This window comes from Nannospalax galili, unplaced genomic scaffold (genome assembly GCF_000622305.1).
Source record: "Nannospalax galili isolate Female #2095 unplaced genomic scaffold, S.galili_v1.0 scaffold1424, whole genome shotgun sequence".
Taxonomy (NCBI): Eukaryota; Metazoa; Chordata; class Mammalia; order Rodentia; family Spalacidae; genus Nannospalax; species Nannospalax galili.
The window spans coordinates 138,446-164,926 of NW_008350786.1; the positions used below are offsets into that span (position 1 = coordinate 138,446).

At 41.9% G+C, this 26,481-nt stretch overlaps 1 protein-coding gene across 2 annotated transcripts in view; it reads right to left on the reverse strand.

The window, feature by feature from the left end:
* Usp46 (ubiquitin specific peptidase 46) overlaps positions 1 to 26,481 on the reverse strand; it is a 76,139-nt gene that overhangs the window by 22,296 nt on the left and 27,362 nt on the right. For both annotated transcript variants that reach the window (XM_008847975.3, XM_029570870.1), the window contains 3 exons: positions 21,646 to 21,859; positions 17,900 to 18,129; positions 1,291 to 1,367 (listed from right to left, as the gene is read on the reverse strand). In XM_008847975.3, coding sequence (XP_008846197.1) covers positions 1,291 to 1,367; positions 17,900 to 18,129; positions 21,646 to 21,859 — 521 coding nt within the window. The remainder of the gene's footprint in view (positions 1 to 1,290; positions 1,368 to 17,899; positions 18,130 to 21,645; positions 21,860 to 26,481) is intronic.

The window sequence follows — 26,481 nt, forward strand, 5'->3', positions numbered from 1 at the left end:
AGGTTCGATTCCCAGCACCCATGTGGTGGCTAACAACTGTCTGACATCCATGGGCATTGTACGACACAGGTGCACTTACATACATGCAGGCAATACACTCATACACATAAAATAAAGTAGCAAAGTATTTTTTTAAATGGCCTCTTTTTACGAGAATATTGGGAACTTCTGCCCTAAACAGAATCAGGCTGAAGAAACGGAGGCCATCCTACAAAACACATGGCCGACAAGGAGAGGGCAAACTTGTTGAAAGTGGAGAAAAGGGAAATGGGGGGTGGAGTGCTCAGACCCCTAGGCAATGGAAAAATCATCAGCTCCTAAGTCACATAACCTACCACACTCAGATGAGCCAAGAATCGCTTCTCAGTTGCTGTTGGTTCCAGAGAACCTGAGCTCCTGTCACCCGACACAACTGATGTAGACCAACAGAGGCTTGTTATGACACAAGCTGTGTTCCCCAAGCTGTGACATCTGTGCACTGGGGAAGCCTACCCCAACTACTCAGTCTATTCTGGCACCTTTACCATCAGCCACTCTCTAGTTTCCTTCAATAAACTCATGGTCATTTGTGTATTCTCACTAGACCAGAAGGACCACCAAGCAGGTCTGCACCTGGTATTCACTCCTGTAGCCCACTGTGTAGGACAGGGTGAGGCAAACTGGAAGCACTCACTTCCTCTTGTTGAAAGGGAGCAGAGAACGGAAACATTTGCAGCAACTCTGAGCACATTTTGAATGCACACGTCACTATGTAATATCTATGGCAATCCCTGGCTCCTTACCTTCTCTCAACACTAATGAAGAATTCCCTTTCATGAATGACCTTCACAGAATGTTAGCACATGCAGGAAAAGGCAGTTCCCTCACTGGTTCCCAAAGCACATCAATTTTAAAATAATACAAGCGGTTACCTTAGAAAAAGAGTAATGGTTGACATTCATAGCATTTATTAACTTAATTATATGCATGAGTGTGTGTTTTAGAGAGACAGAGGGAGGGAGAAAGGAAGGGAGAGAGGAAGGGAGGGAGGAAGGGAGGGACCCAAAGTGTACATCTGTATTGAAGATTAAAGTTTTATTTTTAACTATAATGACTAATGACTTCCACCTGACCCTCTCTCTACTCAATGCACCCCTTCTCCAGACCATATGTGCTTACTTTTAATCTTTTGAGGAAAAATAGGAAATAAGTAGGGGCGATTACATCTTGAAGAAATATGGGATTCTATTTCCCCCATGTATTTACCAACCTGGTTAAAAGCTCAACCCCAGGCAGAATGCAAGAGTTTACCTCAGACAGTGGGTGATGGAGGTATTCTGCTCCACATCCACAGAGAGGTCAAGAAAATCTTCATCTTTGCTACTCACCTGAAGCAAAACAAAAGGCAGGGAGGGTTAGGTACAAAATACATAGCTGGCTTAGTAGCTAAAATACTGAGCACTTAGAAAGAATCCAACACATGGCAGCAGTAACAGCCATACAAGGCCATGCTACTCACCAAACCAGAGTTACCTCCAAACATCCCAACCCAATCCCAGAGTCCTAATTCAACCTCATCTCTAGTATAACTCTGATTCAAAACTTGAATAATTAAAACTCAACCAGATTTCTCTTCCTCTCCAGCCATTTCCCCCATTGTTTCAATCCAGTAAGTAGTAGACAGTTATCCATGTACCCCAGGCTGGCGGAGGATGGAAACCAAAAAAGAACAAGAGACAGAAAACCTCCACTGCATAGGGCCCTTCACCAATGCCAGTGAGTTAAGGTCTCTGCCCTCCTCCCAGGCCTGTTGTTCAAACCATGTGTGGGGCCAGGAGCCAGAGTGTCCTGCTAATGCCCACCAAGCTGTTCTTTGCCCAGAAAGTGGTCACCACATGCAGAGCTCTGTGTTGTCCTGATAACAGTCATCCCTAAGCTGGCCTGGAGTTGGTCACACAGCCCGTCATGATATGACTGGCCTCAGGCAGGTGAGCTCACTGGTCCCAGTTGCTCCTCAGCATTCCACAGGTGCCCACACACCACCTCTGGGTCCTGCATTTGTCAAGAGTTGACTGCTTAGATTCCACTCATTCAACAACAACCCAGAAGTTTTATTGTCTTGCTGGTGGATACGCTGGCCCAGAAACAAAATGTTCAGTCAACCAGCAGTAAAATGAAGACCATACTCATTTAAAAGAGTGCCAACAACGCTCAACCAAAGATTTTGGAGAATGATCTAAAAAAATACTCAAGAGTTGCAAGCTCACTCGTTGATACAATTACAGATAAACACAAAAATGGGGGCTGAGACAAACTGTAAAAGCCCATATCCTGCACCTCAGTTTCCTCATGTGTAAAGTGGGGACAGGAAGAGTATTTCATAAAACTGCTGTAAGGATGAAATAAGATGATACCGATAAAATGCTTTTAAAAGTAAATGTTGGGGCTGGAGAGGTGGCTCAGTGGTAAGAACACTTGCAGTTCTTCCAGAGAACCCAGGTTCAATTCCCAGCACACACATGGCAGCTAACAACTGTTCATGACTCCAGTTCCAGGGGATCTGACACCCTATTCTGGCCTCTGCAGGCACTGCACACACGGCACACTTACCTACATGCAGGCAAAACACTCATACACATAAAATAAAAATAATAAAATATATTTTTTTAAAGTAAGTGCTCAGTGTTTTGTACATGGGTTCTGGCAATGAAACTCAGGTCCTCATGTCTACAAGTCAAGTACTTTACTAACTGAACTATCTCCCCAGCTCAAATAACATTCATGCCTATTTAAAGAAAAAATGTTAACACTGTCCTGCAAGGTTGATATCACACATAAGTGTGATGCACATATAACAACTATGGCAGAGAAGACAAAGCAAGTGGGGGTGGATGGAATATGCATCTACAAATTTATAAACTTTCTACATTTTATGTGACTTAGTAACATTATTAACTGTATATAGAGACTCTGTGTTGACTCTAGAGCACACAAATAACAGGTAGAAGAAAATTAGTTTAAAACTGTAAAAAATAGGGCTGGAGAGATGGCTCAGTGGTTAAGAGCACTTGCAGAGGATCCGGGTTCGATTCCCAGCACCCACATGGTGGCTACAAACCATCCTTAACTCCAGTTCCAGGGGAATCCGAAGCCCTCTTCTGACCTCCGTGGCATTGCACGACATGAGTAAAAAATCACCAGGCATGGTGGCACATGCCTTTAATCCCAGCACTTGAGAGGCAAAGGCAGGCGGATCTCTGTGAGTTTGCAACTTGCCTAGTCTAGCTACATAGTGAATTCCAGATCATCCACTGGGGCTATAGGGAGATCCTGTCTCAAAAAGACTAAAAAAAAAAAATTTGTAAAAAATAATAAAAAATGGGTGGGGCCTGGAGAGACGGCTCAGCAGTTAAGAGCACTGACTGCTCTTGCAGAGGACCCAGGTTTGATTCGTAGCACCCACATGGTGACTAACAACCATTCATAATACCAGTTCCAGGGGATCCAATGCCCTCATCTGACCTCTATGGGCATCACACAACACAGATGAACTTACATACATGCAGGTATAACATTCAAACACATAAAAATAAAAATAATTTTTAAAATTGTAAAAAAAAATAAAATCTAGAAAAAGGTCAAAGAGAAACAAAAACTCAGAAGGAATAAAGGAATGGGTAGAAAGCAAATTATAAAATAGTAGCCCCACACTCAGACCATCGACAATTATACAAATATTCATATACTGATAATTATTCTGAGATGGGATCTCTCTAAGTTAGCTAAGGCTGGTCTAAATCTCCCAGTCCTCCAGCTTCCTCCTCCCTATCCCTGGGATTGAAAACATGTGCCACCATACCCAGCAAGAATTAACTTAATTAAAAAAAAAAATTCGCAAAATTAAATTTTAAATATAAAAACTTGAGTTGAAAGTAAATAATTGGGGGAAAATGCAAAAATAGCAAAATATGTAAAGGCCTATATTATTATCAAATAAAATGGATTTTAAGACAAAGTTATGGGAAATAAAAAAGAACATCTTCTAGCAAAAAAAAGGCTAATATCAGATAAATGTAGCAATCAAATACATCAGATCCTCATAAGAGAACCTCAAAATCTGTGAAGAGTGGAACAAATATTCACCAATAAAAAGGAATGAACTATGGGTGCATGCACTAAGCCCAATGGATCACAAAACCATCAGAAAAGGAAAAATAGCCACACACAAAGCACCTCAGGTAAGATGATTCCATTACTATAAAACATCTGGAAAAGGCAAAAATAGTGAATGAGAGTGATATCCATGAGAATACAGATGACTTAACCTTATCTATGTGACAGAAATGTTCAAAAGCTGGGCTAGGTGACAGTTCTACAACACAAGTCACTGAAGGGTCACTGACTACAAAATGCAATGCCATGTAACTTTTGGTCTTTTTGAGACAGGGTCTCCTTGTAGCCCCAGCTGGCCTGAAACTCCCTATGCAGACCAAGGCTGACCTTGAACTCACAGAAATCTACCTGCCTCTGCCTCCCAAGTGCTGGGATTAAAGGCGTGCATGTGCCACCGTGCCCAGCTAGCAAAGTCATTTTAAAAAGCTTGAAAATTCATGAAGCCAGAACTGACCAATTAGGAAAATCCTACCTAGTTAGGAATTTTCACAGCCCTTTCTCAGCAGTCTATAAAAAAAGTTAAGGAGTTAAGGCTAAGCCAGGCACATTGGTTCATACCAGGATTCAGGAAGCAGAGGCAGGGTGAACCTCCTTGAGATCTAGGCCACCCTGGTCTCCATAGCAAGTTCCAGGCTACCTGGGGTTATGGAGAGATACTGTCTCAACCCTTCCCCCCCTCAAAAAATGCTGAGACTAACACCTGGCCTATAAATCCAGTTACTTGGGAGGGTAAAGTAGGAGGATAGCAAGTTTAAGGCCAGCCTAGACAAACAGTGTCTCACTAAGAGTATATAGCTCGGTGGTAGAGCACTTGGCTAGCAAATGTGAGGCCCTTGGGTTCAATGTCCAACACTAACACACACACACACATACACAGACCCGGGGGCAGGAAGGGAGGGAGGGGGGAACTAGGGAGAAAAGTTAAAGTCAAAGACATCAAAAATCTTAACAACTAACTGACAAACACCTAACTGATGAAGAATATTATACCCAACTATATACGTCACACAATTTAGGGTTTCTTAACAATATAAATTTTATTTTCAGGCAACATTTAACAAGGTCTACAGACACTTTTCCTAGCCACATCTTTAGGTGTGCGTGTTGGCATTAGTGGGTAGAATACAAAGATGCTGCTCAGTATCATGTAATGATAGACTAGCTCCCCAACAGCAGAGAATTCCTGATCCAGCATATCAATCACTCTAAGCTCAGGAGACTAAGTGTCCTTGACATATTCACCAGACTAGTCCATGTATTAGAACGTAAAACATGTCAATAAATTGGGAGTGACTTAAATCATGCAAAATGTGTTCCCTAAGCCACAGCAAAGTTAGAAATTAATACCATTAGGATACCTAGAAGTACTCCAAATGTTTGGAAATTAAACAGTATACTCCTAATTAGAGTGTGAGCCAATGGGAAAAATTATAAGAAAAATCAGAAAATACTTTAAATTAATGGCAAAGAAACTCTAATAGCAAACTGTGTGGGATGTAGCTAAAGCAGTGGTTAAAGGGAAATTCATAGTTTAAAAAACCAGAAGAACAGGGACCTCTTTTGTATTTTAATTGCCATCCTTACTACTAAATATAATTTCCAGTATGTAATAGGTTCACAATAAATATTTGCTGAATGAATTACCCAATTGAAGAAAAACTGAACAAATGGAAAGATACCTAAGTCAGTGGCCTGTGAGTGGCAGAAGTCCAAATGATTTTCTTTTTTATACTTATTTCTCTTTTTACACTAACCCATAAATATTATATATTTGAATTGGTAAAAGATTATAGCCAAGTGGAGTCATACAGCAATTAGGATGAGGTCTGCCTAAGTGCTTTCTCAAAGATGGGAAAGGGGGAACACATGACATACAGGGAGGAAAAAGATACAAATCTCATTCACTAACTAAAAAAGTTACTACACCTTTGTCAATTCTGAATGCAAACAGTTCCCAGCTTTAGAGTGAGAGAGCTCTGCTACAGTAAGTCAGCCCTGCAGGGAAGATCAAAACGTGACACCAGCCCATCTGGACTTTTCTCCATCTCTGTCCTAGATGAACAGTCACAACAGTCATAGTCCAAGCAATACATGATCAAGAAATATACTACAGGAGCTGGAGAGATAGCTCAGAGGTTAAGAGCACTGGCTGTTCTTGGTTCAGTTTCTAGCATTCACATGGAGTCAACAACTACCTGTAACTCCATTTCCAGGGATCCAACACGTTCTTCAGGCCTCCATGGGCATTTGCATTCATGTGGTGCACTTATATATGTGCAGGGAAAACACATACACATAAAACAAAAAAAGAATTTTAAAAAGAAATAAACAATGGGGGGTTTATATTTTTGATGGGTTTTATTTTTTTCTTCTTCTTTCTCTTTTTCTCCTTCAAGCAAGCTGTGAGGAAAGAAAATTGTGTCCTCCCACACCCAAGGATCTGGTCTAAGGGAAAAAACAGCTTGTCACCAAGGAAACACGTATCACCCAGCAATTCCACCACCCTCAGCAAGAACAGCCTACATCTTTTTTTCTCTCTTCTCTCTAAGCATGGAGTCCCCACCAACACACACACACACACACACACACACACACATACACACACGCACATGCATGCGCATGCTCACGTGTGCACACACACACACTCCAGTGTGAAAAGAGTTGAAAAACGCCCACTTCCTCTGTTCCTCTGTTTTAGAATAATTTAAGAATCAAGGCTGGGTGCGGTGGCACACACCTTTAATCTCAGCACTTGGGAGGCAGAGGCAGGCGGATCTCCGTGAGTTCAAAGCCAGCCTGGTCTACACAGCGAGTTCCAGGCCAGCTGGGGCTACAGAGAGACCCTGTCTCAAAAAGACCCTCCCCCCAAAAAAAATCAATTAGTAGAACAGATCAATCTATAGGTTATACATGTAAATCATAAGTCATCTTCATCTTCAAACTCCCCTGATTGCTTTCCTGGCTTAGTGGAAAAGGTTGGCAGCACCTCTGGGTTCAGCCATGATGACAATGCGCTGGCTGGTACCAAAGGATACCCTGGCTGCCCATCTGGAAGTCCAGCCTCAGAATCTCCACTGAGTGAAGGAGCAACCTCTACCATCTTGCTCTACCTGCTGTCCACACAGGCCTCAGAAGCTCTGTTGGACCATTCTAAACCTCTGCAAGCAAAGCAATAAAGAGCCATAAAATTGGTACTTAATAAAGCAGTTCCTTAAACAACATCCTGGCTCCAGTAACATACATAAATGTGTCTTAAAGCCACTGAGAAGCACTGAAAAGCTATAGATTTTTGCAGAGCAAAAGCTCAGCTTGCATAAAAAGGAGAATTAAAAACAGCAAATTAAACTCCAGTGGGTCTAATAAATCTTATGAAAAGGAACAACCAAGGGAGCAGTTAGGCTAGAGTGGGAAATCCCAAAACTTCAATTCTGAAGTGCTTCTGTCAAGGTTAGGTGGACAAGTCAGCCCTGATTACCCGTTAAAATAGTCCCTCCTAATCCGCTGCAGAAGGAGACCATTTGTCTCCATATAGCCCACATTTGACATTTGCACTGAATCACAGGCAACCTTTACAAAGAGTGAGACCTAGGGAAAAACAGCCATTGCTTTTAGAACTTGCAGACTGGCACAAAGGTTTCCCACAATTGGAGGAACAAGAGGCTGAGGCAGGAACAAAGGCAAGGTGCCTCCAGGGGCTCATTTGCTATTCAAGATCTAGGGCAGTTTAATCCACTGTAAGATTTCACAAAAGGGGGGGTCTGAAATTCTGACTCAAGTGAGGGCACATCCTCCCTAGGACAGTCCTCCAATGGAGTTCCCACCGGGAGCTTCTCATTATATCTTCTGTAAAACTAAGTCCTGCACATTTGACAGCAGGAAAAGCCCAGAGGCAAAGCATTTTCTTAGAAAGTCAGGGCTTTCTAACAATTAGAGCTGCCTAAAAATGGAACTCATCCTTGGGAGATTGAGTTTCCTGCCTCTGGCCAGGGCCCATTGGATGCTGGTGACCAACTGGCTGGGACATCACAGAAGGGACCCTGGCACTGGTAAAACAAGGATTAGATGGTTCCTGTGATTCAATTCAGTTGAAAAATCTAAGAAAATAGGAGCTGGAGAGAGATGCCTCAGTGGTTAAGCACACTAGTTGCTTTTGCAGAGGACCTAAGTGAACTTCCGTTCACAGTACCCACATGGAAGCTAACAACTGTCCTTAACTCCAGTTCCTGGGGGTCTGACACCCTTTTCTGGCCTCTTCAGGTATGGCACACATGTGATACACTTACATAAATGTATGTAAAACACTCAAACACATAAAATTTAAAAATTAAAAACTAAAATTAAATATTAAAAGTTTTTAAAAAATTAGGGAAGCATCTTTGGATGCAGGCTTCCTGTCTAGGCTAATCTTTCAGGAAATATGAGGATGGATAACAACTTCTGCATCCTAAGTACTTGAGGTAATATTTGCTTTGGAGAGATGCTGACTCATCTATAGGCCAAAAACAGAAAAGAAACTATAAATGTGATACAGCCTACCATCAGAGTCAGCCATACAGAATAGCACCAAAGTGGATTTACTAACAGTGTTAATTTAAAGCTAACTCAAAAGGACTAGATCAGCTAGTTGTACAGTGTGGTACAGCGTCCCACCTAGAACACATTGCTCTGGTTTCTATATCATAAGCACATGTAGTGGTCTGTGCTTCCTTCACAGTGTTTTGTGATCATAATTATATAACTAATTGCTCATCTTGTCATTAATCTCTGATTATATGCTGGGCATTCCTGAAATGCAAAGCGAGCACTGTGTCCTCAGTCTTCATGCCCTTACAAGATAGTATGTGATGAGGGGACATCCACTGAATACAAGAATACTTACACAGCTACTAGATTAGCAAAAATGATGATAGGTGGGAGCTGTAGGAGTGCTCACACATGGGCTGGGGAGATGGCTTCGTGGTAAGAGCACTTACTGTGTGGGCATGACAACCTGAGTTCAGAGTCCTAGAACCCACGTAAAAAAGCTGGATGTGGTCACAGACATCTATAACCCCAGTGATGACAGACAAGGGGATCACTGGGGTTTGCTAGCCATCAGCCTAGCTGAAAAACGGAGAGTTCCAGGCTCAGTGAGAGACCCTGCTCAAAGGGATAAGGCAGAGAGCAATAAAGGAAAACAGTCAACCATCTTAGACCTCCATCTACACTCATGCACATACACCTGCACATTCATGTGCACACACACACACACACACACACACACACACACTCACATACACAAGAATGTTCACAAAGAGGGTAAACTGGTATAAGCATCTTGGGAGCTGGACATTTTCTAACGGTATTAATGATAAACATCATTATCACCTCACACATCTTCCATGAGAAGCAGTGTGATAACAGCCTAGGAAACTGGGATTACCAGGCTGTATCTTATGTATTAAAATATGTACAGTAGCATTGTTCATAATTGCCCCAAAGTAGAAACCAAATGCATATCAACCTTAAAATATATTAGTAAGTCATGACATCCATGTACTAAGACACTGTACAACTTTGACAGTGAATGAACTAAAGCACCATGCAAAGACACAAATGAACTTTACTAGGTAGAATGAGCAAAGAAACAAAGAATGGCTATATGGCCATTCATATACATAGCAACAAGCCAAACTAAACCATGTATTTTAGGAATGTTAAGAGTCAGTGAGTTCTGGACTCAGACCACCACCTCCTGCGCCTGCAGCCGTCTCGTGTCCGGCCACCTCTGGTCCCGAGCTCCGGCCTCTGCTCTGTGGTGAGAGAGGAGATCAGTGCTACCAAACCGGCGCCTGGCACCCAAGCGGGGCTGGAATAGCGAGAAAGTGGACGAGGCCCTGGCGCGCGGTTGTGCTGCCGCAGACCCGACTTCCAGCACAGCCACAGCAAGCACTTCAAGCTGCACTGGTGCAGCGACCTGGGATGGTATCAGTCCACTATGAAGTGAGCAGATATGCTGCCTGACCACAAGCCCAGAAACAAGAGATCGATATCCATGGACAGAAACCTTCCAAAATCATGAGCCAAAATAAACCTTTCCTCTTTTAAAGTTGATAATCTTACGTATTTATCAGAGAAACAGAAATGACAAACACATTGAATATATGGTTGTGGTCACTAAATATGTTCAACAATGAAAAAAGAAAAAAAAAGAGTGAGTTCTGAAAGCATACAAAGAACACACAATCAAAATGTACACAAACTCCCAAAGAAAAGAGATTTTGCAAACATGTTGACTCTAAAAACAGAAAAGTACACTCTGAAAAAGTAAAAGTTCAAATCAAACACACAAAAAAATAGTGGCAAAAATGTTAAAACTTTAAATCCAACAACGTACACAAAAGATAGAGACCAAGTTTGATTTATACAAAAACACAAGGCAGAGTTCAACATCAGAAAATCGATTAATGTAACTTTCCACCACTGCAGAAACATTCTGGCATTACCTAGTCTATCTGCAGATGTGCATGTTCTACGACCCAGCAATTCCACACCCAAGGGGATACCCTAGAAAGACTTTTACCCACACACAGCAGATGTGTGTAAGGACACATGCAGCAGCGCAACACCAGGCATACCATGGAAGAACGAGAAAATAAACTGTGATGTATTCCTGAAATAGCATACTTCACACAAAGACAAACATCAATGCACCACACTCCACACAAACAGCTGAATCTCAAAAACATAACATTTAATGAGAAAAGCAGGTTAGAACATATGTATATGATTCCACATATATTCATATATAAGCACAAATGTGCAGAATTAAATGTCTAAGAATAAACATGCATATATCTAAAACTATATCTATTATTAGCAAGTACTAATAATATACAACACTGAAAATAATGATTAACTGGGGTAGAGGGTGAGAACGAGAGAAAAAGTCAATGCAAAGAAGTACTCAGGGTTTCAGGGCTACCAACAGAATTCCATTTCTTACTCTTGGTATTGGGGACATGGCTGTCTTTGTTTTAAAAATGATGTTCCAACCCTTCCTAAGTAAGTCTCCTAGTACACATGGGCAAAACTCTTTCTGGGATATCTCCTCAGGAGCAGATCTACTAGGTAAATGCATACTGACATTTTATTGCAAAAGGTAAATAAATAACATCACAAGTGTTCTCAAATTGTACGAAATTCCATAGGACAAAAAAATCTGATTTCTTCAAGAAATTAGTCACAAGGGGGACAAAAAGGAGGATGGGGACAAATTAAACATTAGCCCAATACTGATACATAAAGTAACCAACTGAGGGTTGGAGAGATGGCTTAGTAGTTGAACACTTGCTGTATAAACATAAATGCGGAGTTCTGATGCCGGAACCCAGGTACATACTGCGTGGGTATGGCAGTTCACCTATGATACCAGCCCTAGAGAGACAAGGGGGGCTGAAGAGATGGCTCAGCCGAGAAGAGCACTGGCTGTTCTTCCAGAGGACCCCAGTTTAGTTCCCAGCATCCACATAGATACTAACAACCATCTGTAACTCCAACTCTTCTTGACTCCACAGGCATTGCGTGCATGTGGTAGACTTACATGCATGCAAGCAAAACACTCAAACATAAAATAAAACAAACGGGCTAGAGAGATGGCTTAGGGTTAAGAGCACTGGCTTCAGGAAACAGAAGCTTTCGGGCCACTGGAAGCTTGCACATGTGAACTTGTGGCAATGGTGGCATCAAGCACAGAACCCATGCCAACTCAATTAGACAAGAGCCCAGAGTGGAGGAAGAGAAATGGGTGACTGGATGTCCCTAGTCTGGGAACTGCCAGAGACTGGTAACTACTGATTGAGAGACAGTCGGCTATACCAACGGTCTCTAGATAGGCTGACTAGACTCCAGTGGATGGATTTGCACTGAAGGACATCTGGGCACTAATGCTTGACTGGGTAGGACTTAAACCTGTATGGCAGACTGTATGAAGTTGGCAGGGGTAGAGGGGGCAGGGGGTTGAGGTGGGGTATGTATTGGAGACAGGGTCTATCGGGAACTGTTGTATGAAATGCACAAAAGCTCAATAAAACTTTTTTTTTTTTTTAAAGAGCACTGGCTGTTTTTGCAGAGATCCATGTTCAGTTCCTAGCACCCACATAGTGGCTCACAACCATCATTAATTCTAGTTCCCAGAGATCCAACACTCCTTCCTGACCTTCGAGGGCACTGCATGCACATGGTACACTTACACACATGCATGCAAAACACTCACACGCACAAAATAAAAACAAAATTCTAAAGCTAAAAATTAGTAAATAAAAACAAATAAATTTAAAACTTTAAAGAAGAAATAAGGGATCCCCCAGAGCAAGAGAGACCAGTTATGTCAGCAAGCTCTGGGTTTTATTGAGAGTCCCTGCCTCACTGAATAAGGAAGAAAAGCAATGGAAGGTGATTCCCAAGGCTCGATGTGCACACACACATCTAATACATGTGCCCACAAATGTGCAATGACGTGCAACACACACACACACACACACACACACACACACACACACACACACAGAGAGACAGAAATGAAAACTGATTAACGAACTGTTACAAAAGCAGGACAGAATCTGACTTCAACCATGAGTGAGTTAAGATGGAAAGGAATTATTTTAGGGATAAAAATGGTATTGCACTTTTAAAAGACATCTTTTAATGATATATAATGAATAAATCACAAATGAAATGATGTCTGGGATTTGCTTAAAAAATAAACTAGGTTGAGGGAGGAGAGATGTCCCAGTTAGCTTTCTAATGCTGTGATCAAACACTAACCAAAACCAGCATGGGGAGAAAAGGTTCTATTTAGTTTACATGTCCTAATCACAGTCCATCATTGAGGGAAGTCAGGGAGAACTCAAGGCAGGAACCTGGAAGCAGGAGCTAAGCACAGAGCACAGAGGAATGCTGCTTATTGGCTTGCTCCCACTGGCCTGTGCTCAGCCTGCTTTCTCTCTCTTTTTAAAAAATATCTTATATATAGCCGGGTGTGGTGGTGCATGCCTGTAGTCTCAGCACTTGGGAGGCAGAGGCAGGCAGATCTCTGTAAGTTCAAGGCCAGCCTGGGTTACAAAGTGGATTCCCGGGGAGCCCGGGCTACAAGGAGACTCTGCTTCAAAAAAACAAAAAAAAAAAAAAAAAAAAGTTTTATTATTTTATATGTATGAGTCTATTGCCTGCATGTATGTAAGTGCACTCATATCACGCAATCCTGGAGGAAGTCAAAGAGGGTACCAGATTGCCTGGAACTGGAGTTACAGGCAGTTGTTAGCTACCACATGGGTACTGGGAATCAAATCCAGGGACCTCTGCAAGAGCAATCAGTGCTCCTAACCACTGAGCCATCTCTCTAGCCCCAAGCCTGCTGTATTATACAACCTAGGACTACCAGGCCAGGAGTAGCACTGCTCACAATGGGCTGGTCCCTCCCACATCACAGCATACCCACAGGCCAATCTAATGAAATACCTCAGTTGAGGTTTCCTCTCCCCAAGTGTGTCAAGTTGACAACTGAAGCTGTCCAGCATAAGAGGTATAGAAAGAGAGAAGATGAAGATGGGCCAAAAGATGGGCTAATCCTGGACAATACACACATGAGATGTGTTAAACTGTTCAATCTTTGCATTCACTTGAATTTTTAGAAATACAAAACTATGAAGGGATGGGAGAAAGGGGGGGGGAGAAAACAGGAAAGGAGAAGGATAGTGCTCTCTATAAATAAGCACGTACAGAAAATGCTTTGGCATTTTTTGTAAATGCTCAAGTGCTGATCTCTAGGCTAATATGATCACAGTTTTTTCAGAAAATATTACAAATTTGTCATCTCTGGGTGGTAGATTACTGATGATTTTTAGTTTTTTGGTTTTGCTTCATTTTGTTACTTTGCTGTATTTTCTATGAGGAGAAAATCGGAGTCTTGATTCAAACACATTAGACATATTGCCAAAAAACAAAACAAAACAAAAAAAAAAAAGCCCCCTGCCTTCCTTACATGCTGATTGCTGATGTTTAAATCTACATTTCATAGCCATTTCAGGATCAGAAGTTGCGAAGCACTGTGTATTTGTGATGTCCCAAAATTTTCATTGACCCTCTACTCAGGATGTGATGGTATTTGGAATTGGAGCCTTTGGGCCATGGCGAACTATGGAGCCCTTGTGATGGAATTAGTATCCTCACAGGAGACAAGAGGCAAGAGAAAGCTTGCCTCCTCTCTCCACCAGATGTGCTATGACCCCATACGAGGAGGACAACTGAATGTAGGAGGTGCAGAAAATTTGGCACCAGTGAAAGGTTCAGAATGCACAAAAGTAATCCGAAATCAAACACGTAATAAATCTGAGGCATTTCCGGCAGCACTCACCTGTGTTGTACTGTGAGTCTTCACTGCACCCGTGGCTCCGAACACACAAAATACATATTTAACACTGAGCATGCCATCACACCATGTCCTACCAATGAACGCCATCTGAAATACTTCAGCTCAGATTTGAGACTACTTTATATTATAAACTGTACTGTTTTTACCATATATGTAAAGTTTTCTGCTGTTATAGACATAATGGTTTAATTATAGAAAACAAAGACTGAGATTTTCCTACCTTCATTCCTCAGCATCTAAGTTTTAATTAGTTTATGTTTGGATTGTGTTAAAACATTTTAAAATTGTTGCTTGAATTGATGATTTGAACTTCATTGAAAAGAACTGTTAAGTGAATTTTGTCCTAGAATTAGAATAGAATTTCTTCTAACAGCTTCTGAAATGGCTGTAAAGATATTTCTACCATTTGGCACTAAGTATTTATGTAAAGCAGTGTTCTCAGTACTGGTGACTGTAAAATCAAAATATGGATCAATTCTGGTATAATATTGATGCTCTGTTTTCTGAAGTATTAGCATCAACCAAGATCTGATTCTTTATGTAAAATTAAGCAAGTACATACATCTCTTTCATATGCAAATGTGCTTTCACCTTTAATAAATGGTAAAATTATATGTATACCAAAGAATTAAAAACAACAATTTTGATTTCTTACCAGTAAATGTTGGACTTATATACCTATTTTATAAACCAGTTCATGTAAAAATTTCTAGGGCTAAGAGTTACAAGTGGAAAAAGTTTAAGAAGCTCTGGTTTGAAGCTCAAAGTGCAGAGAATAAGCATCAGTGGAGGGCTCAGCCACATAAGGGACAACTGTATCACACACCCCTGACCACAAGGCTCAGTGACTATCACAGAAGTGAGGGCAGAAAGACTGTAAAAGCCAGAGATCAAGGAGGACTGGAACAAAGGGCATCTTCTGGACATGACAGTACCACTCATGAACTCACAGCAGCAGAGGTTGCCTGCACCAGATCTGTGCAAGATCAAGCCAGTGAACTTTAGAGCAGGAGGAAGGGACTCACCAGACCTCCACCCCTAACTGAGGAGTTATTGACAGTTAATGGTGTCTAGGGGAGGAAGAATAGGCTTTCTTTAAGGGTGTGGCCCTGTAAGTAGACCATGCTTGAGTAGACAGATGGCTCCATAGTCATGCGTATATGGGTAACACAAATTGGACTCAGTGACTTATTCCTTTTTTAAGAGAGGTTGACGGGGTGGACAGGGAGGAGTTAGGGGGTGTTGGGGGCCTCTGTTATGTGAAGTAGAAGTCTCTTCATATCCGGATAGCTCATGAGCTCGGAGTTATGTGCTGAGACTCCTTTCATAGCAGGGTGCTTTCCCGGCATTTTTCCTGACTCTCCTTTTGAAGTGCCCACCACAAATGCCATAACATAAACATGGCCTCTGGCTCTAGGAATACCATGCTTTCCTGTGTGATTTTTCAGGTAGTCAGCAGTCTGGCAGCATGGCAGAAACCCACTTCCATATGCAAATAGAATGTCTCACAAAGTATCTATCAGCCAAAGCTTTTACCACTACCCCCATGGTATAAATATCCCAGTCTTCTCTCAATAATAGAGAGCTGGATCACTTGAAGCTACACTTAATAAAAGCTGTGACATGGACTAAGCAGAGTCCCATGTCTTACTGGCGATCCAGCCTCTCCGGAGGCAGCATTCCTTCGTCACCGGCTCACGGATCCCAGCTTTCAGCCGCCTCGCGCTCTCCCGCGTGATCCAGAGGCCAGTGGATCTCGCATCAAGAGGAAAGCGCACGGGGGGAAATTAAGGCGGTATACGGCTGGACAACGCTCCAGCAGCAGAGACCCACAGAGACACGGAGAAGCCCATGGGGCCGGACCCGCCTTCTTCCACAGCGCGCGGCTGAGACCAGGGGACCAATCCCTGCGCTGCACCAGGGTGCCCAGCGCACGCACACTATAAAGGGGAGGTGTAAAGGGCGAATATAAAAAAAGCATTGTATGAAATTCTCAAAGAATTAATATATATTGTCTTTTTGGAGACAGGGTCTCCCTGTAGCCTCAGCTGGCCTGGAACTCCCTATGTAGACCAAGCTAGCATCGAACTCACAGAGATCCACTTGCCTCTGCCTCCAAAGTGCTGGGACTAAAGGGGTACACCACCATGCCGGCATATTTTATTTTTTTTTAAAGCCCTGATTTAGTCGGGCATGGTGGTACATGCCTTTAATCCCAGCACTTGGGAAGCAGAGGCAGGTGGATCTCTGTGAGTTCAAGGCCAGCCTGGTCTACATAGTGAGTTCCAGGACAGCTGGGGCTACAGGGAGATCCTGTCTCAAAAAGACCAAAAAAAAAAAAAAAATCCCTGATTTAAATCACCCATGATGACACCATGTCACAGCAGCTGAACAGAAGACAGGGGCTCTGAGTAGACTCTGATAAAAGCTACTAGATCTTCTCCCCAGAAAAATGCAGACAGATCTTTTCTATGTGGCTGAGAAACTCTGAGACCCCTAAGGAGCCACAGATTTTCTATGTCTTTGTAGTTAGGGTAAATGATAGATGACATTCACTGCATATTTGCTACATGTCAAGTGTGACTCTGTGTTTTACAAACATCAACTCATCTGCTCGTCCCAATTACCTAGGAGATATGTGTACTTATCACTACCATTTTACAGATAAAGACAGAGGAAAGGAAGAATATGATGTGACCACAAAGTCCCAACAGCCTTTGAGAGTCAGAGGCCACATGGAAACACAGGCATCTGGGCTCTTATCCAGCAAACTTCAAAGCTACTCACAAAGTTCATGTTGAATGTGTCGTTTTGAATCACGGAGAAGATGAGTTTAAATCCAACTGACTCTGGGTACCTATCATGTGCCAGGCACTTCCAGACACACAAGCTTACCCAGCTCCCAAAATAACACTGTGAGTGGCCTCATCTATGCAGCTGAGTGCTGTGCAAACACGAATCAACCAACCTTTCTCTGCCTTCAAGTTCACTGCACCACAGCAAATTCCCCTCAGTAAAGGCAACGGTCCCCTAAGTTATACCTGATCTCTTTGGAACCAGAATCTTCTTAAGTCAATCACAGTCTAGTTTAATCCTTCCATTTTTAGCCCTAAAATGTGTCCACAGGTCAAAACAGTCCAGTATTTCAGAAGACTTGCCTTCACCAACTTCCGTTCCGGCCAGCTGAGACACCTCAAGGACTCATGCTTCTAAACATTTGAGTTTCAGAGGCATAAGCAACAGCACCGTCTACATGTACTGAAGGTGCACTGCACTCGCATACAACAAAGGCTGTGTGCCATACTAACACAAGAGGGCCAAGCCCCCGATACTCACAGTTTCACAGTTCAAGCATCGGGTTTCGTTGGTGAGTGTTCCCTGAAAAATCTCGTGGACCCAGGTGAGCTCTGGTTTATTGTTCTCTGCCGGCTCGTTCATGTTGCCATTTTTTAATTTCCCATTTTGTTTTTCCTGTTTCTTCTCTTCCTGCAGGATGTCCGCAATAGTGTTTAGCAAATAATTTAAGAATTCGTGAGCATCCTGCTGCATGTAGTTATCAAAGAGATCTGGAAAGGAGAAGGCCATGACTTCACACGCTGCTTCTTGAAGAGCAAACAGACATGCTTAGTTTTCCATGCCATGCTTCAGTTTTTACACTGGAAGAGTGGACAGGTATGGACCATAAACAGATTCATCTCTACTATGCAGCTTCAACAGGTAACTCTCCAAAGAACTGTTGCCTTCTACTTCCTGAGCCTGCCAAGAACTCCCTTCCCCTATTGCCTCATAGTCATGTATATAAAATGACCAAAATTTTCACTCATATTACAGAAGAATAGACATTACCTGAAAAAAATCCCTGATATCTTTTTCTTTCATGTATGTATGTGGGTGTGGTATGCATGCATGGGGGGAGGGGACAATGTGTGGGCCGGTGCACATGCACACTGTGTGCATGTACATGAGGAGACCCCAAGTTGTCCCTGGGTGTCTTCCTCAATTGCTCTCTACCTTATGTTTTGTGGCAGAGTCTCTTATTAAATACAGACCTCACTGACCTGGCTTGTCTAGCCACCCAGTTTGCTCAGAGGATCTTCTATCTCAACCCTACAAAGGCTTGGATTATAGACAGGCCACCACACCTACCCATTTTTTTTTTTTTTTAATGTGAGTGCTGGGCATCTGAACTCCAGTTCTCATACATGTATGGCAAGCACTTGCACTTAATCTACTGAGCCCCTACATATCAACTCTTAATATGATGTGGCTACCAATGATCACTAAGCCATCTCCCATAACTGGAGTCTTCCCAAAAGCCATATTAAACCAAAGACCAGCCTGGAAGCAGCTTATATAAACACGTAAGGAAGATGGTTATCTGTGAACTCCTAATAGCACTCTAAAACCAAACACAAATGCCAGAAGCCTACTGCTGCCCCTGCTGTCAAGACAAGCAAGCAAGGGATTAACGATTAACAGCAGCTGGGAGGCCCCATTATCAGTCATGTTCACAACTCCTCAGTCAGCTTCCTTCTCTACTTGAAGACTTTTATTCTAACACATAAACTCTCTACTCAAGTCACTTTTATTCTAGCATACATAAACTATAACAACATCTAAAGATAGCAATCAAATTAAACAAGACTTTGTAAAACAAGCATCTAGTTAACCATGTAAGTTTACTGAAGGAAGGAAGACACTAGGGCAGATACAAGTGGCTACATCAAATACTCCTGTAGTCAGAAAAATTAACAATGTAAATCTTCTGGAATACACACCTCATTTCCATCATTCAAAAAAAAAAAAAGGAGACAGAAAAAAAATGTATCTTGCCATGGTCTTAGGCAAATAACAACAAGAGATTGTAATTATTACCTATTGTGGCCCTGTGACAAAATACCTGAGCAAAAACCTTAAAGGAGGAAGGACTGATTTTTTAGCTCACAGTTTCAGAGGATTCAGTCCATGGTTGCTTAGCCCCACTGAGCAGAACAACATGGCAGCAGGAGTATGGCAGAAGCTGTTCACTTCATGGTGTACAGGAAACACAGAATGAGGAAGGGACTAGGGACCAAGGATCACCTTCAAAGGCATGCCTCCTTCCCTCATGATCTACTTCCTGTAGCTGTCTCACCTCCTAAAGATTCCAGAACCTCCCAAAATAGCACCACCAGCTGAGACTCAAACAACCATTGTCTAAACATACATGAGCTTACAGGGCAGATACCATGTTCAAACCATAACACATGTACCAGAGCCTGATTAGGTGCTGTGTGCTCACCTCAATCATACTTCATAAGATAGTACTATTCTGTCCAGTCATTGCATCAACATATTTAATCCTATGAGTGTACCACTCAAAAGTCTGCCTTGGGCAATTTTTTCTCTTATAATGATCTTAACCTAGAATGCAGAAAAAAAAATTTTAAGAAATCATTCTAAAATGGGGTATTAAATCTAAATCTTTAAATATATTTCTAACCTGCTTTTTGTTTTAATATTAATAGGAAGAAGAAATATATTTCTCTTTTTTAAGAAAATGATTTTATTTTTGTTCACATATGTGCATGTGTTTGCATAAGTGTATGCCACCTATGTGGGGGTGCCTGCAGAAGACAGAAGAGGGTGTTGGGTCCTCTGGAACTGGAGTTGTAGTGGTTGTGAACCACCTGATACGGGTGCTGGGAACTGAAGAGCAATACATGTTCTTAACCACTGAGTCATCTCTCCAGCCTCGAAAGTGTCTTTTCTTTAAAAATGGCTCTTAGAGTTAACCATACTTATTTTCCCCTTTTTAAAACAAAACAAAACTGCCTGACCAGTCATTGTTGTAGTTCACACGTTTATCTTGGTGTTATCAACAGCTGTCTAATTGGACTTAAGACCCATTCAATGGGAGGGAATTCATGTGTGGTACTATAAATATGGCCAAGTACACATGGCTAGAGAGGTCATGACCCTACAAAAGAACCTACTTCTATTTCTTTCCTAAACCAAAGTAATCCTTACTACATTCTAAATATGCGTCCTTGTATTTACAGACAAGTGTGCCTCCCACCACTCATCAAAGAAGTTTCTTTTTGCAACAGATGGAGAGACTATTACAAAGTTCCCCAACTGGTCAAATGCAGAGAATAAATGACTGTAAGGTGCCCAGCCCTACAATACTATCTCTACACCTAAGGCTCAAGGAACATTGAGAAAAAGGGTCTAGAAAGAATGTAAGAGACAAAACAACAAGACACCTGCTACTCGCTAATGCATTTAGACATGATAAGAAAGTTGCACCAATGAAATCACCATTGTATGGTAGTCTAAAAAAAATCTGCATAATGACAAAACCAGTTGACACACCAAGATGGATAGGAGAAATTTCACGGAGTTCTACCTCAAGATGAAGAGCTACAGGCAATAAATAGATGTGGAGGGAAGGAGAAGTAGCTTTCTCCAGGAACTAGCTCACTGAAAGGTTATCTAATCCCATGTGGGCAGTCCTAAACACAGGTATACACAAGTACCACTAATGGACTTAGTGCATTATATACATATATATATATATATATATATATGATGTGTGTATAGATATAGGATGTGTGTATATATATAATGTACATATGTATGTATATATAACAATAATAGAGACGAGGACAAGAAATTGAGAGGGAGTGAATGGACATGGGTGATGAAATAATGCAAATATAATACTCGTGTATGAAATTATCAAAAAAAGACAATAATAGAGAACATGAAGTTGAGGGGGGATAGTAAGGACGGGGGAGGGGGAGGGGAGTCTTAATATGATCAAAATACATTGCCTGAAATTCTTAAATTAATAAAAATATTTTTATAAACAAACAAAAACTGCCTGGTGTGGTGGCATACACCTTAAATCTCAGCATTTGAGAAGCAGAGACAAGTGGATATCTGTGAGTTCCAGGTCAGTCTAGTCTACAGAGTGATACCCTGTCGCAAACAAAACAAACAAACAAAACAAAACAAACAAGCTTTCCAATTTAGGAATACCTGTAACTGCCAGTTTTCCTCATTTCAGAGCCCCAACCCACTGTGGCCACATCACTCACCGTTCTCTTTCCTCAGCCTTGAAATGAACTTCTTTGGTGGGATGACGCCAACCTTCTTCTTCTGTGTGGCAATGCTGTGGAAAAGGTCTGCCAGGCACGTCAACAAGTTTTCCTTCTTTTTTTGCTGGGCCTTGTATGCCAACACATTCTCCCGGAATGGCCGGCAGAAATACAATGCCTGAAGCACGGAGTTACAGTAGCATGTGTTTCCAAACTGTCAAAGAACAAGAGGGGTAGCTTGAATCACTGTATGGGATAGGCCACCTTGGGAACAAGCCAGGAGAGGGAGACAGACAGGATCCATGAACCTGCCCAACCAACTTCCCAGTATCAGAGCCCAGCTTGCCATCTTAGAAAGTCAGTGATTGTCCAATCAGCAGGGGAGGGAATCAAAATACACAGTCATCTCCCCTTAGCTGAAATTTTGCTTTCCATGCTTTCAGTTATGAACTGTTATCCACAGTCTAAGAACATTAAATAGAAAATACCAGAAATAACTATATACATTTTCAATTGTGCATCATTCTGAGCAGTGTACTGAAATCTCACACCATCCTACACAATCCTTCCTGAGACATGAATCATCCCTTCATCAGCATAACCACATTGCATATGTTACCTGCCCACTAGCCACTTAGTCAACATCTAGGTTTCACATCTATTGTCACAGTGTCACAATGTTTGTGTTCAAGTAACCCTTATGTTATTTAACAGTGGCCTAAGCTAGTGTTAAGAAACAAACTAATACTGGATACTTTAACTGTCCTATTTTATTTGAACTTACTTATTGGTGATCGGTATTAATTTCTTGTTGTATCTAACATAAAAAAATCATTATTATAGGTGTGCATGTATATGAAAAGCATGCTCTATATAAGATTTGTTGCTTTCCACAGTTTTAGGTATCCTTTAGGAGGTCCTGGATACCATCCACAGATGGAGGGACTACTACACATAAGTCTCATGCTTTTCTGATCCATAAAGGTCTGTAAAATGACAATATACACTTTAACAGGTTAGGAGTATAATGAGACCTTCTGGTGCATAGAAACGAAGAAAAATCTACGTAATATGGAAACTCAGAAAAGCAGCTGGCTAAATAAAAGATGCCAGATTGCACTACAAAAACAACAACAACAACAACAACAACAACAAAAACAAAAAACAAAAAACAAAACTCTTACAACTGCAGGCCTGGTGATGAGCACCTGTGCTTCCAGCCCTTCAGAGGCTAAGGCAGGAGGGTCACTGCAAGGCCGGTTTGGACTACATAATGAGTTCAAGGCCAGTTTGAGCTACAGAGTGAAATCATGTCTCAAAAAACCCCTCCGATTGGGGCTGGAGAGATGGCTCTGCAGTTAAGAGCACTGACTGCTCTTGCAGAGGATCTGGGCTCGATTCCTTGTACCCACATGGCAGCTAACAACTGTCTATAACTCCAGTCCCAGGGGAATCTGATGCCGGCTTCTGACCTCTGTGAGCACTACAGGACACAGGTGCACTTAAACACATGCAAGCAGTACAATCATACAAATAAAATAAAAATAATAAATATTTTTAAACCTGATTATAAAAAACAAACAAACAAAAAAACCTCCCATGACTGTAAAAATAAACATCCATATCAAAAAGAAATTGAGGGGGCTAGGGATGTAGCTCAGTGGAAGAAGGAAGGAAGGGGGGGGAGGGAGGGAGGAAGGAAGGAAGGAAGGAAGGAAGGAAGGAAGGAAGGAAAGAACTAATTGAGCTAGAAGCTAGGAACTACTTGCTCAGCTGAAATAACCTTTAAGGAGCAGAATTTGTTTTTGTTTTGCAAGATTTCAGTAGCTTTGCCCACTGCCTCAGAGTCCAAAGTTTCACCTCCCCTGACACAATGGAGGAAAAATATGTCTCCCTAAGCTCCCCTCCCAGTTTCCCTGTTTTACCTTCTAAATTACCCTGCCTCTGTTTCTTCCAAGGTGGCAACTATCCCAAGTCCCTGGTCTCTTACAATAAAAGTAGAGCCCACAAAGTAACACTATCTTCTTCAGGTCATAGGCACCGAGATTATAACTGTAGAGGGAAAAGTCATTATCTCTCTGACTTCTGAGTTTCTGTAGAAGGACACCACTGAGACCTGCATTTTAGAATTGTTCCTATTCGGTAAAATGAACAGGAAAAAAATTCCAAAAAAATGAAAATTTCAAGATTAATCACAAAGTGATTAATCATTAAGATTACAAAGAGCTGTAGATGATCAAAATAGAACATGGGGGGCTGGAGAGATGGCTCAGCAGTTAAGAACAGTGAATGTTCTTGCAGAAGACCCAGGTTCAAATCCCAGCACCCACATGGCAGCTAACAACTGTCCATAACTCCAGTTCCAGGGGATCCAACAGCCTCTTTTGTCCTCCATGGGCACTGCAGGACACAGGTGCACTTACCTACATGCAGACAATACACGCATACACATTAAAAAAATAATAATAATAATAAAATATTTTTTAAAAAAATAGAACATGGACACCTTCTCAGAATGGGTTCTTGGCCTGTGGAATCTTCCCAAGCATGAAACGGATGCTCTGCCATACTTATGTGACATCTTGAGGTATGCTGAGCAGAACATTTTCTTGTCCTGTGTATTTTAAGATGCTTCAACTGATTATGTAACAGGAGACCAACCATTTTATATAGAGGCACCTTCATAAATTACCATTTAAAGGACCATAAATGAAGTTATTAATAAATACAGCTTTCATAACTCTTCTACTAGCTAAGCAATGGTCTTAATTCTTTTCTCCATAGCCTGCAATTCTATTTTCCTTAGCCGAGACGAAATCCATGGTTTGAATAACTGGCTTCAGAGAGCTAAACAGAAGCCTGCCCAACGTGGCTAAAATAAACTGCATTAAAATTAGAAGCCAGTGTTTTGCCAACACAGTGCCCTATATTTCCAATGCTTTGTGTAGCCTTCCTCTGTCCAGTCTTCTCTCTGTTCCTCAGTATCTCAGCTTTACCCAGCTACTCCCACAACTGGCCTGATCATCTAGTAAACAACTCAGGGAAAATAAAAGGGAAAAAGGGAAAAGTTGCTAAGTGTCCACAACATGCCTCAGCCTCCTATCAGGGCCTCACATGGAGCTCTATTCATCATTTTCCAAAGAGGGAGAAACCATTACAAACTCCCATTTAACAGATGTGGAAATACAGGCCCAGAAAGGGCAGGTGACTTGCTATAGAGCACACTGCTAGGTAACAGAACAGGCAGAATTCATATGTAGCTCTTTCCTTTTTATCTGAAGCAGCATTTACATGTGGAGAAAATGCCCAGCTTCCCCTAGTACACTTCACAGCAGGGCACTGGCAGAGCAGCTGTTCCAGAAATCCGTGTGCCTATGAGTTAATGCTGATATCACCTAAAACTTCCATTCTATAGAAAGAGGCTATGGTGAGGCAGAAAGCTCAAAGAGTGGATGGGTAGCACTGCCTTACCACCTGTCTGTTAAGGAAGCAGAGCCAGATAATAAGGGGGTGCTGCTGAGCACAGGGAAAGTGGAACCTATGAAAAATGAGTCCTGGTCCTCACCTCATAGCCCACCCCTACCTCTGGGTACCTCTACTAAGTTATACCATTAGCCAGGTACAGGTGACCAGTTGGTATCACTTTAGAAAACTCTAGCTACACCAGGCATGGTGGTGCATGCCTTTAATTCCACCACTCTGGAGGCAGAGGCAGGCATATCTCTGAGTTCGAGGCCAGCCTGGTCTACATAGCAAGTTCTGGGTCAGCTGGGGCTATAGGGAGACCCTGTCTCAATAAGACCAAAAGAAAGAACGAAGAATGAAAGAACGAAAGAACAAAAGAAGGAAGGAAGGAAGGGAGGGAGGGAGGGAGGAAGGGAAGGGAAAGCAAGCTCTAGTTGTATTGATCCATACCAAAGCAAAGACTGCCAGAAAAGTTCAACCTATAAAAGAGGGAGTACAGATCAAAGCAGACCTGGCTACAAAGGCTACCCAAACCACTATGAAAGCAATGTGCACAAAGGGAATTCCATAAAGCATGCAGGGGAGGGGAAAGGAATCCAACCAACAATGTAGTAATAGTAATTAAGTCCTTTGGGGGCACAACTAACATGTTTTAAAAAAATAGATTAAAATGCCCTTCTCCACTAAGGCCATGAACAGTTAATTTAAAATAATAATAAAGGAACTGGAGAGGTGGCCCAGTAGTTAAGAGCACTGGCTGCTCTTGCAGACTCAGGTTCAATTCCCAGCAGCCACATGATGGCTAACAACTATCCATATTTCCAGATCTAGGGAATCTGACACCCTCTTCAGACTTCTGTGGGCACTGAATGACATGGGTGCACTTAAATACATGTAGGCAAAACATTCATACACATAATAAAAATAAATCAAAAAAGTTTTTTTAATGTTTTAATTTTATGTATATGAGTGTTTTGCCTGCATGTATGTAAATGCACCACATACATGCAATGCCCTGCAGAAGCCAGTAAAAGGGCATAAGATTCCCTGCAACTGGAGTTACAGACAGTTGTTAGCCACCATGTGGGTGCTGGGAACCAAACCCGGATCCCCTGCAAGAGCAGCCAGTGCTCTTAACCACTGAGCTATCTCTCCACTCCCTCAAAAAGTTGTTTAAAAACTTAAAACATTAGTAATGATGGAAATGGTAGCAGAAAACTGGGAATGGTATATGTGCCTGTAATCCCAGCACTCAGGAGGCAGAGGCAGGAGGATCACTGCAAGTTCAAGACCAGTCTGGTCTACATAATGAGTTCCAGGCCAACCAGAAGTACATAGCAAGATCTTGTTTCACAAAATAAAAACAAAAAC